A 20,553-nucleotide genomic window follows, 5' to 3' on the forward strand; every position below is an offset into this window, starting at 1 on the left:
ATAATCAATCGACATAAATACATACATTATTGTTCATTATACATTAACTGCAAACTACCTTTAGTAATCTCGATTTGGGCAATTGTTCGTAATGAACTGGCATGCAGCCATGGCATTAAAACGGAAGATGTAATACATCACTGATCAGGAGCTTCGTAGGTTTATAGCCCTGAACGAGTATTGCCAATGGTTAACATTTACATACAGTAGCTCATTTAGACAAGGGAGTCCAGGTCCCTTGACATTGAAGAACAAAAGGCACCTGCGTGTGTGAGTGCGTTTATATATGTGAGTGTCTGCGTTTGTGCCTGAAGTCATGTGTTCAATATTGCCCACACCTAATAAATTTCATTCTGCCTTTGTGAAACTTTAATCCTACAGTTTTCATAAAAAAATATCTCCAGGAAAAGGGTTAAATCCAATCCCTTGGGCACTCTCATTCTGACAAACATACCCTTTGTGTATTCTTGACCAGGGCACAGGCTTTCAGGTGATGATCCAGGAACATGGATACTTGATATTTGTTTTACAAATTAAGAATTCTTTGAAGTGGACAGATATGATATAAAACCAAGCATCGTATCCATGGTGATTGTAAAATACACGCTCAGATGGACTTTATAGCAGATAAATCGGTTTTGAGGTTATGAAGCCACTGCAATCGAAATTAGACTGTTGTGAAAAATTAGCCAATTTAAAGTTTCGATTACAGTAGTGGTGGGTGCATTGGAATTGTTCCAGCTGTGAATTTAACATCAGCTCTTTCACCTGAATACTGAATGCCGGTTCTTGCTGTTTGGAATTTGTTCACATGAAAGATCTGTAAAGTCACATGATATTATTTAAATCAACAAAACAAATTTGATTGTTAGTTTAAGGCCAGTGCTATTTGCTCATCATTGAAGCTGATATTGAACACTATCATATTGGAAATATCTCCATCTTAATGGCTTCCTGGAACCGAGCTGAGATTAATGTTGAACTTTAGAAAACATATCATGTGACATTCATACTTGTAACATGACCCTCCATTTCTTGCTTGTGGTCTTCAAGAAATCTGTATTTATGCGATGCCTTTTCTTGGAGAAACAAGGTTAACAATAGTTCGATGCTTGGCATTTTCAATCTGGACACCGATTCACCTAATCTATTGATTTGTCAGTGTGTGTGAATTGTTGCAGACATTGACTCTCTGTTTCCTGTTTCAGGCCAAGGATGTGCTCATCTGTTATTCCGCTTGCTACTTCTCTGCCCTGCTGGTGGTCGTAAGCTTGGTACGTGTTACCATGGTTACAATACAATAATGGAATTGCTTAGTAACCATTTCTTTTGGACCAATCATTTATTTAATGACAGATTGTGTTGAATGTGGGTAAATATTTGCAAGTGAGATTGATCATAAGTGGATTGTGTAATTATCTTATTGCAATTCAGAATGACAAGAATAATCTATTCACTTCACATCAAAAGAGCAAAGGTGTAACAAAGCACCAATTGTAGAGATTCCTTTTCCAAGTCCAAGCTGTGGCCTGAGGCTGAAAGACGACAGATTAAATGTACATAATACTCCTGACAGCTCTGGCTGTCACATGTGTGATATCCTAACATAAGGGCCCTGTTATCTTTATCACCTGCCCCAATCGAGGATAAATTTAAGTAGTGTTGAGTAATCTTGTACAGGGAAGACTGTCAGTGTTATGGAGTGTATTACAAAGACACAGCTCTGTTTGGTGCTGCATCTTCTGGCCCAATGAAGAAAGTAGCGATTCCATCCTTTTCAATTACTCCGACTCCAAGCATTTCTAGACTTAATGTATTTATATTCCACCTTTCTGAAGCTATTCGTGTATCCAAGTTCAAACCTGAATGTCATTCATTTGATGATGAAAGAGGTAAATTGTGCATTAGCGTGAGTGAGTTTGGGTTTCAGGCCATTTTAACAGGCTTTCAGTTATATCAAGAAGTTTACCATTCAGTGAACCCATATGGCACTGAGAGGTCAATGATTATAAGCTGGCCAATGTGAGGTTTAATCTGTACCATTATCTTGTAAGAGGCGACTAACGGGATCGGGTGGTCAGGCTGGCTGACTTGGTTGATGCATTTCATCGTATCTCAATTGCATGGATCGATGCTCATGTCAGTCCCTGGATTGTGTGGTCCAGACTTGATTATTTACAGACCGCCGTCATATAGCTGGAATATTGCTGAGTGCAGCTTTAAACAACAAAGAAACAAACATTATCTTGGAAGCAAAGGAATGCTGTACATTTGGAATGTTTAGGGGACCTAGATTTCATTTGCATTCTTTGTTTCATTTTTGAATTATATAAAAAAAAACAATTATTAAAAAAATTCAAATATGTAATTTTACCAAACATCCTGTCTCTTGCTGCCATCTGAAAACTCTGAGCGACTCCTCAGCTCACCTTGCCACTGACTGTTCATTACCACTGACAGTAGAATGTCCGATACAGGGGTCAATATTGGCTGATTTGGGATGCAATTACCTAACAGGACTTCAAAGAGCATTTGGTCAATGTGTGGGGGGCGGTCTGGTAGCCTAGTAGTTAAAGCATTTGCTCGTCACGCCGAAGACCCGGGTTTGATTCCCGACATGGGTACAATGTGTGAAGCCCATTTCTGGTGTCCCCCGTTGTGATATTGCTGGAATATTGCTAAAAGCGGCGTAAAACCATACTCACTCACTCACTCACTCACTTGGTCAATGTGTAATAATATGATTATTGTGCTAGACACATGGCAGGGCCTGCCTCTATTGACGCAGCCACTGAATCAATACATATATCTGCACATAGACCTTATGGATATGATACAGATGATTTATGTCATTGGTAATTGCTTTCGATAAATGGTTCATTCTACAATTACTCTCACGATCTGTCACTTCATACAGCTTTAATGTATATTGGAGAAGGACCATACCAATTTTTTATATGATATATTATTTGGCATGACAGTTGTCTCTTCACAGATAAGTCTGCAATAAATCAGCAATAAGTCTGCAATAAGTCTGCAATAAGTCTGCAATAAGTCTTACAAAAGAAATAGACACAGCAGTATGGACCACTTGAATACTTATGTTTGTATTTGAGACATTGTGTTTTAGTTCAACTGGGGTATTGGTAACTCCATATATGGTATTAGTAACTCCATGTAGGGTATTGGTAACTCCATATATGGTATTGGTAACTCCATATATGGTATTGGTAACTCCATGTTAGGTATTGGTAACTCAATATATGGTATTGGTAACTCCATGTAGGGTATTGGCAACTCCATATATGGTATTGGTAACTCCATGTTGGGTATTGGTATCTCCATATATGGTATTGGTAACTCCACCTGTGGTATTGGTAACTCCGTATATGGTATTGGTAACTGCATATATGGTATTGGTAACTCCACCTATGGTATTGGTAACTCCACCTGTGGTATTGATAACTCCATATATGGTATTGGTAATTGCATATATGGTATTGGTAACGCCACCTGTGGTATTGGTAACTCCATATATGGTATTGGTAACTGCATATATGGTATTGGTAACTCCACCTGTGGTATTGGTAACTCCACCACTTTGGTCTTACTTTGACATAGTTTTGAGATACATGAGTGGTGACAATATTATTGAAAGAAAGTTCACCATAGAAATCTTCCTATTATGCAGGTTTAAGCTCATACACAGTTCTTGGTCTCCTTATTTGAAATTTTCACCAAATTCTGACCTGCCTTCTCCTTGTTCCAGATCCATTTCCTGATCTCGATCAGCGCTAACATCACTCACCTGAAGGACAACCGGTTCGTCACGCTCAACGCCTACGAGACTGAGGAGCATTCCAAACACTCCGTCCTTGACACCAACATGTAGTCACGCCCAACAGTGGTTGGATAGAGTGCAATATTTTTCAAAAGAAACTTTACACCGTGCCTGAGACCTGAGTGCACCATCAACAGCTGCAGGCTCTAGGGGGGACATAGCAATAACAAGCCAGATGGGAGCAGCTTGGGGACCTACAGCAACACCACAGGAACATACTGGAGGAGGTCTTGTGGATGACTTTGGAGGTCCTTTTGGAACATATTGGAGGTCCTTGAGAACATATTGGAGGTCCTTTTGAAACATATTGGAGGTCCTTGAGAACATATTGGAGGTCCTTGTGGATGACATTGGAGGTCCTTTTGGAACATATTGGAGGTCCTTGTGGAACATGCTGGAACAGCTAGACATGCTTGTGGAGTGCCTAAAAGTGCTTGTGGAATATTTGGGTGCATCTAATAGTGCTTGTGGACCATCTGGCAGCATCTAGAATTGCTTGTGGAGGATCTGGTAACATCTAGTGCTTGTTAAACATCTCGAGATCTTTGTGTAACATCGTGTTAAGGACTTTGGCATTGATGGATCTCATGGCATATCTGGTCCTTGTCATACATCAACAGGACTTTGATCCAACGTAAAATCTATAGTGCTTCATACATACGCTTGTTGGTGGAGGTAAAGGTAAAAAGAAGGATATTTTCAAGAAGAGACCTACTTCAGGATCATAGAAGGTCCATTTGTGCTGTCTGGACCATGGACATTCAGTGAAGCCCGTAAACATTGGTTTGTCCTTTTAAGAACTATCTTGAGGTCTACTTAAGAATATTTGGCAGTTGTGTGGAACTAACCTTTTTGGGTTCTGTTCAAATTCATTTACAGAAAACATTGCCTATGTGTATGTCCCCCAGTACATGGAGGATGGAGATCACTTATGATCAGTTCATGGACATTAAAGGAAGGGTACCAGGATTTTATAACATTACCTTTACGTTACTGAAAAGGCTAAGAATGATACTTTTATGCACAGACCGAATCAGGATTTACAAGAGGAATGCCAAATGAAACCAAATTTATTTTGAATGACTATCCAAGACGATTGGCCACTTTGGTCATCCAGGAAATTCTGCCTGCAGCACTGTATGTGGATTATATGTGCCAAGACATTGTACAGGTCCTACAGGACCTTACCACCTCTTCATAGAACCATCAACACACCTCCACCGGACTGCACTGGAATCAGACATCTTGACATTCATCTGCTCCCAAGTTGTCCCCCTTTTCGTGGGATCAAAGAGCTCGTCTCTATCAACCCACTCATGTTCATCCCGACACAGGTCAAGGTCAAGGTCACGGTGACAGAAGTCAACCTGCACAAAAAATCAGTTCCGCTGATGACTCTTATATGTGACCATTTTAACTCCACATTTCCATACAAGTGTTTTCTATGTCTGTAGGCTGACTTACATGATGTTAGTGCTTGGCGTGATCGGCCATTTTGTTCTAGTTTCTTGAATGGTCCTGTTGATACTTTTGCTCAACTTGCCAGCAGACTTTTCTCCAGAAATACTCAAATCTGATGTGGGACGCATCTCCAAACGAGGACTCTATTACCCAAGAATCATTGTGCATGGTTTACACTGAAACACGACGTGAGAATCGGAGATTGTTGGTATCAGGGCAGCATATGAATGCCTTGTTTTTTTAACCGATTGTTGACAGTAGAGGAAATGCTATCACTAGTCATGCTGTTTCTGTTTCAATCTGCTGTCTCTGTGTTCATGTAGCTGAGTCTATTGTTCACATTATCCAAGTCTACATGTTATTGTATGCCAAACCTATACAGCATGTGCCTATATACCCAGCTTAATTTGCCCATAAAAGAAATCCGGAAACCTAACTTCAATCAATGAAACCTGATGGAAATAGGTGCTATTTATACTGACCAAAATCTGAAAGCATAGAAATAGAAGTGAAAGATATCATTGTTACAAATCCAAACAAAATTGTTAAAACTCTTGCAGGAGCAATACTATAAGATAAACCCAAATAGACGATGGGCCTATGCAAAAAAAAAGTAATGTAAAAAGTTAAGTGTTGTTCATTTTATAAAATTTTCCTGTCCCACTTGTTAGTTATGAATTTTTTATAGTGAATATTTAAAAATCAAATAATAAAAAGTGTTAGATTTGCATGAAGTTGAAATTTCAAAAGTTTGGAGTAATTCTGTTTGTTAGATCTCAAATATTTTCTGATTCTTTTCGGCCTCAATTTATCATATTTGAAATAACCTCATCCCAAAAATTAATCCAGGAATATGAAACTTTAAAACATCTTTCAAAAAATCTAACACTGGACCGAGCCCAGCCATGAGAATATGAAAGTCAGTGTCACATTATACTAAAATGTAATCTGTGAACAGCACTTCACAATGAAATGGAATGTGATTTTCAATTATGGAAGATATTGTGCCTATTGGTAGATCTATATTGCTAAAAGAAGCCTGGTTATGTGGATTGGGTTTAGTTATTGGTGAGAGGGCCGTTTAGATTGATGGTTGAAATGGGTCCCAGCATTTCATTTTCGAAACTGATTGAATTACCGTATTTGACGTAATAAGCACCCAGGGCACTCTCAAAATTAGGGGGCTCTTATTAGAATATTATTTTGATGAGAAAAACCGAGTTGAAAGATAAATTTCGTGGTTTATGCTGACAGCCTGAAGTATTCATGTACGACAGATATATTTTTCCAGAATTTAATTACCCATAATTAAGGGTGCATATAACACACAAGTGTGTATTATATGCGAATAAATAAGTTTTGTGTACATTGATCAATCGGAAGGGGTGCTAATTGGGACTGTTCACTAGCCAATATCTTAGCAAATGTCGCCGTGGGTGCTTATTGGAGCGGGGCGCTTATTACGTCGAATACGGTATATTTTGATATTTAAACCAATTTTGATATTAAATTTAGGTTGAAGTGACTATCCACTGCTGATTGGCTATCCTCTCCCCCATATTGGTTCCTTATGCAAAGTTGTTGCTTCATGCGCAGATGGCTTCCGTGTGGCCAGATATAGAAAACTAATATATGGTCGTATAGATAAGTATTTAAACCGTAACTTTTTATTACAAAATTCTATTTTTCTTTTGCATGTGTAAGTAATAAATATTACTGTAAAATTTCTACTAACATTTTATTATTTACATTTATATGGGCCTAGAAAAAGGATCTTTTATACATGAATCATATTGGTTAGAATGAATGTAAAGTAGATGAAATGGATTTTATATTTATTAATATTTTAACATTTTAGATTGAACAATCTTATGTGAATACTTTTGTCGTGGAATATTTATGAAACATCTGATTTAACAGCGCCATTTATTTATTGAAAAATTATTGTACATATAATGATCCATTATGAATCTCAAGAACCATGTTATCTGTAGGACCTATTTTGTATAATAGCTAGTAGCCTGGCATGTGTATGCCGAGATTAGATTCTGAAAAAGCATGTACAATATTCAGAGTATTTACCGATAGATTTTTGTAATTTATAGAGAATAGAATGAACTTGGTGTTCATTAATCATGTGTAAATAGGATACGCAGTATTAAACTTGAATATTTAGACGAATTTGTAAAAAGTAAGTTCTGATGAAAATTAAAAACTTAAGTCATAATAAAATATATTTCTACTTAAACTAGATTTTATACAGATGTTTTCACATCTGCTCATTCATAGCATTGTCACAGTCAAATGATAGTCATTTACAGGTCGGAAACACTAGAAGAGTATGTAGTGTGTGTTCTGCGATAACTACATCAAATGTTTACATGGATAACTTTTTTGAAGGCTTAACAAAAATTCATCCCACCATCTCTCCATCAACACATCATTGATGACACACGAAAATATGAGAAAAGAATTTCAACGAATAGTCATGACATGTTAGAGAAGTAGGTCGACCGAAATATACAACTAGGAATCATTTTTATTTCTTAGTAGAAATTTTACAGCATTTATTTTTATATTTTCCATCCTGTCATGGCACCCTGATATTGTTGGTGTTTTGTAATTTGTATGATATTTGTACTGTTGAGTATTATGACACCATTTATCATTGTTACCATCTGTTACTGTTGTTCACTGATAAAGAGGGCTGCTTTGGTGGGCTACCTTGGATGGAGACCATGCTCTCATGGCTTGCCTGAATATTCAGGTCTCCTCATTTTGGAGGCGGAGCCAATGATTGATGAGCTTTTAGAATGAATTCAGTTGAACGTGGAGTTTTAATAATTACCAGTGCTTTTGATTTTACTTTATAATATAGATATGGTCACTTAATGATATTTGTAATCCATCTACTTGATGTTAAGTTTATTGTGAAATATTTTTAAAAAAAAGGTGTTTATTGGTATCCAAAATGTGTTTTGGCGTGTTCAAGAATTATCCTGTTCATCAAAACTTTTAACAAATGATGTGAAACAAAAGAAAAATGACCTAACATTGTTAAAATTGGTGTTAATAAGAAAGGATAAACCATTCTTTTAAGATGAAAATATTTGATATTTGGATACTGAATATTTGAAGACATTGCCCCATTGTGTCAGTGATGTTGGGCAATGGTTGACAAGCTGAGGATGAAGCATGGTCACTCTGCTAGGTATGTAGTAAGATATGTTTGTGTCGTGTCCATGATGTGATGGTCAGTCTTGCGACATGGTCACTTGGCATCCTCTGGTCGAACTAAAGACTTCAACGTCATCAGGGAAGAAGTGTTGCAGTGCATTTTCAAAATGGGTTTTGTGAAATATTTAGACTAATTCAGGACAGGAACTGTGTATGTTTGACATGGCTGTAAATGTCAAATTAATTGTCTCTTTTCATGTTCATATCCATGGTGTTCAAAATGCTGATTTTGTGTTAGTGAATAACTGGCAATTAAATAATGAGTGTCGTTCTTCATAAAAAAAATCCGAAATTCAAATAATGAACCAATAAAAACAGAAGTTGTATGCAAAGAAGTCCTTGAGATCCTGGTCTGTCTGATTCTTGTTATGATCATAGATGAAAGATGTAAAATGCCCCAAACTCAATCTAATAACTAACATGTTACGTTTTAGTAAAATTAATCTACAATTTATATCTTACCTAAATCCTTATTCAGATTAATTCTCCATACTAACTTTTAGTATGAACTGACAGCCATGATGAAATGTGAACATGGTTAAACTGGGAAATCTCATCTGCCTGCTTTACAGCCAATCAACACCATCCATATTTGGATAATGCACTGTCACATTTCTCAATGGTCTGGTTTAGGTGGTAGAGAGATATTGTTTGACTGCTTGCATCGTTAGTGGTAGCAGTGCTGTTTAGAGCTCGACATTCTATTTTCCCTAATCCTGTTACAGTCAGTTATACCCTGTTATAGCACAGCCGTCAGTATTTCTTGTTGAGGTTGGTTATGTACAAACTTGTTAACTGATGTTTCCAATGTGTAGATGTAGTATTTAGTCTGCAACTGTAGATCTATGCTCAATCATATATATACAAACAAAGCTCAAGAAAAAAAAAATCATTAAAAAATTCACTTGCAAAAAGATCAACTCAATGTTGTGAGAAAGGAAAAAAGGTGATTTTTCCTGCTCATGGTTGTGGAATGAGACATCACTAAATCAGACATTTTTAATATCCTACTAAAATAATCAAAATAGGGTTATTCCATAGTGTCTGTGTTCACTGTTAATTTAACACATTGATGGTTTTAAATACACGTTATATGATTTAGGCACCAGAACATTGACTGTCATATACAGAGTGGCATAGGAACAAGTAGAATCAGTTTTAAAAATACTAAACAATTAACCTGGATATTCCTTATATTTTTGTAATTTTGTTTTTTCAATTTTTTAAAAATAAACCTGTGTGAAATTGTAATCGAAAATTATCACTGAAAAGCCCAAACATATGTATTTACCAAGGAAGCAAAAATGGCATGTTCTTGAAAAAATATGTAGTTTTCTAGGCAGTTGATAAAATGTCTTTGGTCTCCTATGCCCGTGTATCCTCTGTGTTAAGTGCACATCCATCATTTCTTGTGCTATGTTTCATAAGGGTCATATGTTTTCATTGTTCATGTTTTTTTTATCTAGAATTGTCTCAAGGTTTCATGTGTTTAAATAAAATCTTATGAATAAATATTGTTTTAGTTTTATTTTGTCATGAAACATCTCAGATGCATTAAAGACCCAATATAAGTACAGTAAACTGTTTATTACGAAACCCTTATAACGAACTGACGGATGTAACAAACTGTATTTGGGTGCCATCCATTTGCTGCACATATGCTGTATATATATATGCTAAACAAAATATGGTTAAAATGCAAAGTTGTGTAGTCGTTGGTGAGTCAAGTCTTAGTGAGAGACTTTTTGCAACAAGCATTGTGTAGTTGGACCTATTCTTCTTTGGAGGGATGTCTGTTGTTTAATGCCACACTCCGCAATATTTCAGCTGTATGTCAATGGCTTGTAAATAATTGATTCTGTTCCAGGACAGTCTGTGATCAATATTATGAGCAATGATCTCCCCACCATCAGGGTGCAAAGTCATGCAATCAACCTCAACCAAGTCACCAAGTCTGACCACCCTACCTCTGGCCTCTTGGGGTGGGGGGTGGGGGGGTGGAGGGCAATCCCCCAATGGGTGTGAACATGTGACAAAGGAGATGCTAAAGGACAATATGGCTACTGTCAAACTCATAGTCTGGTGTACAAACACATCATACATCATGGTGACATGTCAATATATGTACAAGTCTATATGCCCTGATTACCAGCTGGTTACTGATGGAGTGGGAGTCAGCTGGCATGCTCAGTAGTTGCCATGTCTCCAGCTGGATAGTGTGTCCTGTGTAATGTGATTAGCAGCAGTAAGAATCCCTTTTCCACAACCAAACCACACAACTTCATACATGACAGGATTTATTATCACAGAAGGTGTTGAGAAATATTGGTACTGATGTCTGTGCAAGATAAAGGCTCTGTCATCCGGCTTGACCACTGGTCGTCAAGCCACACAGTGACACTGTACATGGAGGTCGGCCATTGCTCTATTGAGCTGTTCAGTCTTCTTCTGATGATTCTTCCTCTGCCTCCTTAAGCCATGTGATGAGCGGGGCAACCTGAAACATGTGACCATGTGATGAGCGGGGCAACCTGAAACATGTGACCATGTGATGAGTGGGGCAACCTGAAACATGTGACCATGTGATGAGTGGGGCAATCTGAAATATGTGACCATGTGATGAGTGGGGCAATCTGAAATATGTGACCATGTGGTGAGCGGGGCAACCTGAAACATGTGACCATGTGATGAGTGGGGCAACCTGAAACATGTGACCATGTGATGAGTGGGGCAACCTGAAACATGTGACCATGTGATGAGTGGGGCAACCTGAAACATGTGACCATGTGATGAGTGGGGCAATCTGAGATATGTGACCATGTGATGAGTGGGGCAATCTGAAATATGTGACCATATGGTGAGCGGGGCAACCTGAAACATGTGACCATGTGATGAGTGGGGCAACCTGAAACATGTGACCATGTGATGAGTGGGGCAATCTGAAATATGTGACCATGTGATGAGTGGGGCAACCTGAAATATGTGACCATGTGATGAGCGGGGCAACCTGAAACATGTGACCATGTGATGAGTGGGGCAACCTGAAACATGTGACCATGTGGTGAGTCGGGCAACCTGAAACATGTGACCATGTGGTGAGTGGGGCAACCTGAAATATGTGACCATGTGGTGCGTGGGGCAACCTGAAACATGTGACCATGTGTTTTGAGTGGGGAAACCTGAAACATGTGACCATGTGGTGATTGGGGAAACCTGAAACATGTGACCATGTGATGAGCATGGAAACCTGAAACATGTGACCATGTGGTGAGCGTGGCAACCTGAAACGTGATGAGCGGGCCAACCTGAAACATGTCCCTGAAGGGAGACAAGTGTGGGATGCTAGGGATGAATGTTTTCTGCCCAGAATGCCTGATTTGTCTGATTTATTGTAACACCCTGACCATGTCCCTGGTCTTACCTTCTTCCTGATGTCCTTGTGAGCATCAAGATCAGCGTCAGGTTCGGGGTCAGCAGCGTGCCACTTGATGATGGCCTGTTCATCTAGGATCTCCTGGTCGTACAGGAAGTGCAACAGCTTCATCACGGCACATGACACTGCACTGTTAGACTCGCTCAGCTCCTGGTGGCGAGGGAGGAACACATTCAAACTCAAATTGTTATGTTAGACATCTTACCTCACAGTCAGTATTTTATCATCACTTGTTAAAGGATGATTGGCCTGTCGCTGTCTAGTAAAAACCCACACAAATCGGTTGGCTAACCTGTGTGGATATCATGTCTGCTTTTCATGTTAACCCTGTTTGCACTTCCAGTTTAAATGAACAAAGTCAGATGGCAGTCATAAGATAGATTTAATTATCACACACTAATATTCCATCAGAAATAAGTCTTGTGAACTTGTAATGACAAGCGGGGTGTTCGGTATTATACAAGCTTGGTCTTGAGGTGTACAAATGTACAAAACCCATTCAGCTGCTAATATCCTGTACACCCGGCAAGTGACATAATGAAGTCATGAAATATTACAGCTATAAGTTTAACGTATTTTATTTACAAAATGTGGTGATCTGGTGCAGTTGGTAGGCTAACTGGTTCAAAGACATGTTCCTAACAAGATCAGATTGCTGACATCTCCCAGCATGTGAAAACCAGGATAACTGAACTCGTGAGAACTGGAGTGAGTGAGTTGGGTTTAACGCCACTTTTAACAGTATTCCAGTCATATCACGGTGTGTCAGCTTAATGTGTGAGGAAAGCCCGAAGTGATGCATTTCTCAGACGTTTACCACTTCGGTGAAACCCACGAGCACGGGTATGGTGCTGACAAACCAAGAAACATAATCGGGGCGAACCGGGATTTGAACCCACAATCATAGGTTTCTGGCGTGCCCAAGGGACACAACTCTGCACAGCGAATCGCGGTGCCTTAGACGACTGGGCCACCCATGCCACCGTGAGAATATGAGGACAGATTTGATTGATCAAGTGGATTGCTCACTGCAATAGGATGTTCAATCTCAAATGTAGCTAGATATAATAGGGCTAGCCTGGGATAACTTAAAGTCTTGAGAGTGTATAGACAAGAATACAAATAAAGTTGTATATTGATAAAGTCTGGACATCAAAATATTTCTTGTTCTGATGTGGATATTTAAAATATTAATTGGTATAAACAGTGTACATCTTTCACAAACACTCCTTGAGAATCATGTTTAGTTTTGTCTCGTCCCATTCACATTTAATAATGATAATAATGATAATGTGCACTTATAATGCGCTAGCCTCCATGTAGCAGTTCATGCTCAAGGCGCTACATTATTACCCCGGTCAATGGATCAGTGATCACTCGATTTTCATTTTCAGCTCCCTGGGGAGTATACAACCCAAGCTGCCTGTGAGGCGCTAGAAGGTTAACAGCCACATTACATTATCTCGTCCTACCGGGTACCCACTCACTGCTGGGTAAACAGAGGCACATTTCGAACAAAGTCATTTGCCTAAGGAGACACCACATGTGGTACATGTGCTTCAGTGTAACTTCACCTGATTTATGATCTGTGCGCTGTGCACAGGACCATGTGCCACCACATTTTTTCATCTGTTTTGTGAGTGCTTTACACTTTGTTCCCCCCACTCTAATTTGAGGGTGCTTCATAGATATAACAAGCATGATAAGAAGGATTAAGATACTAGATTAAGGGAAATTCATACTAAGATAATTGTATATATTCTACTGTGCAACCCTTGCTGGATCTTCTTCAATTATTGACACTGAGGTAACAGGTGACACACAATCAAAAGGGACAAGTCTATGATTTCTGTTTTAGTTAACTTATTTCAAAGGGCTCATTGAGATTCCCAACATTAGTAGTCTGCTGCTGTGCCAGGTTGTTCAAGTGAGTGAGTGAGTGAGTTGGGTTTAACGGCACTTTTAACATCATGGCATGTCAGCTTAATGTGGGAGGAAAGCCCGAAGTGATGCAGGTCTCAGACATTTACCACTTTGGTGAAACCCACGAGCACGGGTATGGTGCTGACAAACCTAGAAACATAATCGGGGTGAACCAGGATTTGAACCCACAATCATAGGTTTCTGGCGCGTCCAAGGGACGACTGGACCACCTGGCCCCCAGGTTGTTCAAGACTTACCTCAATAGCTTGTAAACAGTCAAACTGAGCCTCGGCACTTTTGATGTAGTTCTTGATAAGGGCACTGTGTTTTGACAAATGCTGAAATGAAATCAACACAGGTAACAAGAATAGTGAGTGAAAATTGTTTTCATCATCATTCCGTCAGCCAGAGTTTTGGTACTGTGACAGGTATAGGACACCAGCGGGGAGTCTCACCACGGTTTGGGGAGTATACGAGTCATGTGATGGCGACTTAGCTGCATCAATTGGAATAAAAAAAACCAAATGATGCAGGTTGTAGAATCCGTTTCCCATAAGTCGCCACTTATGACAAACATTGTTGCCTTTTGCGACAAGCATCTATTGCTGAAGACCTATTCTACCGCGGATCTTACAGGCAAGGTGGTGACATAGTAAAGTGGTTAACATAGTATGGCGGTTAACATAGTATAGCGGTTAACATAGTATAGTGGTTAACATAGTATAGCGGTTAACATAGTATAGTGGTTAACATAGTATAGTAGTTAACATAGTATAGTGGTTAACATCGTATAGTGGTTAACATAGTATAGCGGTTAACATAGTATAGTGGTTAACATAGTATAGTGGTTAACATAGTATAGTGGTTAACATAGTATGGCGGTTAACATAGTATAGCGGTTAACATAGTATAGCGGTTAACATAGTATAGTAATTAACATAGTATAGTGGTTAACATAGTATAGTAGTTAACATAGTATAGCGGTTAACATAGTATAGCAGTTAACATAGTATAGTGGTTAACATAGTATAGCGGTTAACATAGTATAGTGGTTAACATAGTATAGTAGTTAACATAGTATAGCGGTTAACATAGTATAGCGGTTAACATAGTACAGTGGTTAACATAGTATAGTAGTTAACATAGTATAGTGGTTAACATAGTATAGTAGTTAACATAGTATAGTGGTTAACATAGTATAGTGGTTAACACAGTATAGTGGTTAACACAGTATAGTGGTTTACATAGTATAGTGGTTAACACAGTATAGTGGTTAACACAGTATAGAGGTTAACATAGTATAGTAGTTAACATAGTGGTTAACACAGTATAGAGGTTAACACAGTATAGTAGTTAACATAGTATAGTGGTTAACATAGTATAGTGGTTAACATAGTATAGTGGTTAACATAGTATAGTAGTTAACATAGTATAGCGGTTAACATAGTATAGCGGTTAACATAGTATAGCGGTTAACATAGTATAGTACTTAACATAGTATAGTGGTTAACATAGTATAGTAGTTAACATAGTATAGTGGTTAACATAGTAAAGTGGTTAACACAGTATAGCGGTTAACATAGTATAGTGGTTAACACAGTATAGTGGTTTACATAGTATAGTGGTTTACATAGTATAGTGGTTAACACAGTATAGTGGTTAACACAGTATAGTGGTTAACACAGTATAGAGGTTAACACAGTATAGTAGTTAACATAGTGTAGTGGTTAACACAGTATAGTGGTTAACACAGTATAGAGGTTAACACAGTATAGTAGTTAACACAGTATGGCGGTTAACATAGTATAGCGGTTAACATAGTATAGTAGTTAACATATTATAGTGGTTAACATAGTATAGTAGTTAACATAGTATAGTAGTTAACATAGTATAGTGGTTAACATAGTATAGTGGTTAACATAGTATAGCGGTTAACATAGTATAGCAGTTAACATAGTATAGCAGTTAACATAGTATAGTGGTATAGCGGTTAACATAGTATAGTAGTTAACATAGTATAGTAGTTAACATAGTTTAGTGGTTAATGTAGTTTAGCGGTTAACATAGTATAGTGGTATAGCGGTTAACATAGTATAGTAGTTAACCTAGTATAGTGGTTAAGGTAGTATAGTGGTTAATGTAGTATAGTGGTTAACATAGTATAGAGGTTAAAATAGTATAGTGGTTAACATAGTATAGTGGTTAACATTGTATAGTGGTTAACACAGTGAGTGAGTGAGTTTGATTTTACGCCGCTTTTAGCAATATTCCAGCAATATCACGGCGATGCTTAACATAGTATAGTGGTTAACATAGTGAGTGATTGAGTTTGATTTTACGCCGCTTTTAGCAATATTCCAGCAATATCACGGCGGTGGTTAACATAGTATAGCGGTTAACATAGTATAGTAGTTAACATAGTATAGTGGTTAACATAGTATAGTGGTTGACATAGTATAGTGGTTAACATAGTGAGTGATTGAGTTTGATTTTACGCTGCTTTTAGCAATATTCCAGCAATATCACGGCGGTGGTTAACATAGTATAGCGGTTAACATAGTATAGTAGTTAACATAGTATAGCAGTTAAATATAGTATAGTGGCGAGGTGAAATGGGGCTTAACGTCATGTTCATGATTATTGTACTTCTATAGCGATGTGCGTGTGAGTGTGTGTGACTGCTTGTTCTAGTCCAGACTATTGCCTGTTTTATGGTGCTAGCCCACTGAGATACCATGAATACTCCACTCAGACACTATACTGACTCTGAGCCGACCAGTCCTTGTTTCATCCCATTAATGCCAAGCACCAAGCAGGGAAACAACAAGTATCATCTTTGAACGTCTTTTGGTATGACACGGGTGGGGATCGAACCACAGACCTTCCGCTCTCAGGTCTGATGCGATATCCACTAGACAATGGAGGGCTCTTATTAGGTATATGTGAGTAGGGCCACTGACCGGTCTGAGTATCTTCATCACCTGGGTGACCTCCGCAGCCTTGGTGTTCTGTAGCGGCAGGGACAGCAGTGCCTTCATCACCAGCTGGTGCACTTCGTTGATGGCAATGTTGTAGGCATGTCTGAGGTAAAATACATTAGCATTAGGTTACCACGTGAGGTGAAATGGGGTTTAACGTTGCGTCCAAGATTATTTCACTTATATAGCGACGTGCATGTACGTGTGTGTTTGTGTGGCTGCTTGTACTAGTCCGGACTGATGCCGATTTATAGTGCTAGCTCACTGAGATACCATGCCACAGTTTAACATGAATCCCCCACTCAGACACAGTATACTGACTCTGAGCCGAAGAGTCCTTGTTTTAGCCCCTAAATGCCGAGCGCCAGACAGGGTAACAACAAGTACCATCTTTGAACGTCTTTTGGTATGATGCAGCCAGGGAGCGAACCCTAGATTTAGATTACCAAGCAACATCTGCACTGATATAGTTACATGAAAATTTCCAAATCATATTTTGATCAAAGTATCTAAGCACCTAACCTGACCCATCCTTAAGTCACCTTGTACGAGTGAGTGAGTGAGTTGGGTTTAACACCAGTTTGACCAGTATTCCAGTTACATCACGGTATGTCAGGTTGATGTGGGAGGAAAGCCTGAAGTGATGCAGGTCTCAGACGTTTACCACTTTGGTGAAACCCACAAATACAGGTATGGTGCTGACATCGGGGTAAAATTGGATTCGGACCCATGACATAGGTTTCTGGCATGCCCAAAGGATGCAATTCTGCACAGCAAATTGCGGCCCCTTAGATGACTGGGCCACCTGTGCCCCACCTTGGAAGACAAGCATCAGATGCTGGGGACCAGTTCTAACCAGGAATACCAACAGGGAGGGCTAGTGATGGTGCCTGGGTTGAGTTACAATGAGGAAGACACAGAGGCTGCTTACTTCAGGGAATTAATCTCCAGTATAATGTTATCTGTGATGATATTATCTTCCTTTGCTCGTATCAGAGTGTCGATCACTTCGGAGTAGAAATCTGAAACATATACACAGAACATACACCATGGATGAACACTAACAAACACGAGCAATACTCATGAATTAAAAAGTACATCCTCTGTTTGATAAGACAAAGTTCGAAAGGATAATTACTATTCCCAAAACTAGGATTTCTCACTTTATTCATCCTGTTTATATTGTAATGTAAGGCCCCTCAAAACAATCATGTTTCTCGTCTTAAGGTTTGGACTAAACGGACGTGAACACACAGCTTATTTATATGTTGCCTTTGTTTTTAGACAAATTCATTTGCATGATTCACCAACACAGTTTAGTTTATTTGTTTGTTTGTATGTTTGTTTGTTTGTATGTATGTTGCTTAACACCTCACTTACTTGTTCTTTAATGCCATATGCAGCAATATTCCACCTATATGACGGCGGTCTGTAAATAATCAGATCCGGACCAGACAGTCCAGTGATTGATATCATGAGCATTGAGCAACGCAACTGGGATACGATGACATGCATCAACCAAGTCAGCGAGCCTGACCAACCGATCCCGTTAGTCACCTCTTACGACAAGCATGGTCGCCTTTTACGGCAAGCATGGGTTGCTGAAGACCTATTCTAACTCAGTCTTACAAACACTGACCCGAATGGTACAATCATCACATTGTGGAGGAAGAAACTTAGCTGTCCAGTATTAGTATGCTCCTTTCACTGTTAAAACAGCACTCAACACATCCAGGCGTTATAGTCTCCCCAGCCCCCTCTACACAATCAACCTACATTTCCATTTGTCTGAGGCACAGTGCATTGTAGATCTTCAGCATGTTCAGAAAAAATACAAAAGCTTAAATCCTTTCTCTTTGGATGGACATTCATATCATTAGAGCACAAGATGTTCATGTTGAGATTATAAACTGATTGATGTTAGTGATTGGGTTTAACGCCACTTTGAACAGTTTTTTTCACAGAGTCAGCTTAATGTGGGAGGAAAGCCCAGTGTTTACCTCCTTGATGAAACCCGCAAGCACTTGTTTGGTACTGACAAACCTAGAAACATTGGGGCGAACTGGGATTCATACTAGGGCTGGGACGGGTAACTCGGGTACCAGGGTCGGGTGGGTACTGAGTAGGACCCGGGTACCCACAGGACTACCCGGACCCGTGGTTAGTCACGTGATATATTGTTTAATGACCAAAATTATCAAGAACTCTATGGTTACACAAAAGTCACTGATGTTCGCATTTCTTTCTGACTATGGACCCATTCCTTCTGATTTTTCATATGGTTATATAAAAATATAACCTAATTCAACTTCAGTGTATGAATGACCAGATTGTATAATACATGCATCTGCCAGGGCTATGCTAAAAATGTTTCCAATCGGACATTTTACGATATCGCCTGAGACCTACAGTGGGTACTCAGGTAGGGTCGGGTAATAGGGTGGTGGGTACCTGGGTAGTAAATATAGACTCGTTCCAGCCCTAATTCATACCCCAAATCACAGGTTGCTGGTCTACCAAAGGGACACAACTCTGCACATCGCATTGTGGTGCCTGTGTCCCCATGAGTGATATTTGACACCTCAATCACCTCAACATAAGTTGTTTTCAATAGTCATTTGCAAGACACACTTCAAAATCTATATCAAGTTATTAGTATGACCAGTGATGAAAAGTGAAGATGTATCAGACATACTTATCACTTATCTATAATACTATTATGGGTACAATGGTCCATAGCAAATTAACCAACACGCAAAAAAACCAAAGAGAAATAAGTCACATCTTACCCTTCAACTGTTGTCATGGCAATAGTCATCTCTCAAAACAGTGTAACCATGGCAACCACATTCTGACAATCTTATGACATCCTCCATACCAATCTTGATGCAACACACTGTGAGACATCCCCTTGTTCATTCACTTCACAAGACTGAACACACAATTGAGGTCTGAACACATCACCACACTAAAAACCAAACAAATTCCATGAATTGTTCTGCAGAATGACTGTTTCCATGGTGACCGAAATGAAGCTGAGAATGAGCCCGAGGAAGATGAGAAGAGGAAGTTGACGAAGGAGGAACATCAGCCACAAGAAGCAAACACCGGCGGCACCATGCATCAAGGCTTGAAACAGAACACCAAAAAACGTGACGGACGTGCAATCCTCTCAACAAACGAATATGTTCAAAGCGTGACGTACAAGCCATCCTCTCAACAAACGAATATGTTAAAAACGTGATGTACAAGCAATCCTCTCAACAAACGAATATGTTCAAAACGTGACGGACTAGCAATCCTCTCAACAATCAAATATTTCAAACTCCAGCATATGTTGGTCACAACAAGCATGGCATACCCAGGTTATTAATTGTTCAAGGAGCCTTGGGGACTGATGTCTCTCAATTATGTGCTAATAAATAAACTGCAAGTGCTTCAAGGCATTTGACTGGAGAAGCTAGCAATTTGTTTTGTGTATTTATTAACACAGTATGCACATTCGTATTTAACGAGGCACAATCATTACTGCTACTATCATCAACAAACAATATATTATGGTCTATCACCGTTACTAAGAATGTGAAAGTTCTCCTATTAATCTCACTGACACAACTATCAACATGGCGATCATATGACTACTGGTTCTATCATACGATAGATCTATTTGACGATTCAAA

The 20,553-nt window shown here is 39.0% G+C and overlaps 2 protein-coding genes across 6 annotated transcripts in view; one reads left to right on the forward strand and one right to left on the reverse strand.

The window, feature by feature from the left end:
- The window catches only part of LOC139450776 (neuronal membrane glycoprotein M6-a-like), a 109,946-nt gene extending 99,904 nt beyond the window's left edge, over positions 1-10,042 (forward strand). For all 4 annotated transcript variants that reach the window (XM_071232607.1, XM_071232608.1, XM_071232606.1 and 1 more), the window contains 2 exons: positions 1,209-1,274; positions 3,770-10,042. In XM_071232607.1, coding sequence (XP_071088708.1) covers positions 1,209-1,274; positions 3,770-3,892 — 189 coding nt within the window. In that variant the 3' untranslated portion in view covers positions 3,893-10,042. The remainder of the gene's footprint in view (positions 1-1,208; positions 1,275-3,769) is intronic.
- Positions 10,043-10,159: 117 nt separating this feature from the next.
- LOC139450487 (translation initiation factor eIF2B subunit epsilon-like) overlaps positions 10,160-20,553 on the reverse strand; it is a 28,960-nt gene continuing 18,566 nt past the window's right edge. For both annotated transcript variants that reach the window (XM_071232201.1, XM_071232200.1), the window contains exons 12-16: positions 17,805-17,895; positions 16,856-16,976; positions 14,153-14,233; positions 11,961-12,122; positions 10,160-11,036 (exon numbers count right to left, since the gene is read on the reverse strand). In XM_071232201.1, coding sequence (XP_071088302.1) covers positions 10,977-11,036; positions 11,961-12,122; positions 14,153-14,233; positions 16,856-16,976; positions 17,805-17,895 — 515 coding nt within the window. In that variant the 3' untranslated portion in view covers positions 10,160-10,976. The remainder of the gene's footprint in view (positions 11,037-11,960; positions 12,123-14,152; positions 14,234-16,855; positions 16,977-17,804; positions 17,896-20,553) is intronic.

This window comes from Haliotis cracherodii, unplaced genomic scaffold (genome assembly GCF_022045235.1).
Source record: "Haliotis cracherodii isolate W230 unplaced genomic scaffold, xgHalCrac1.p SCAF_8, whole genome shotgun sequence".
Taxonomy (NCBI): Eukaryota; Metazoa; Mollusca; class Gastropoda; order Lepetellida; family Haliotidae; genus Haliotis; species Haliotis cracherodii.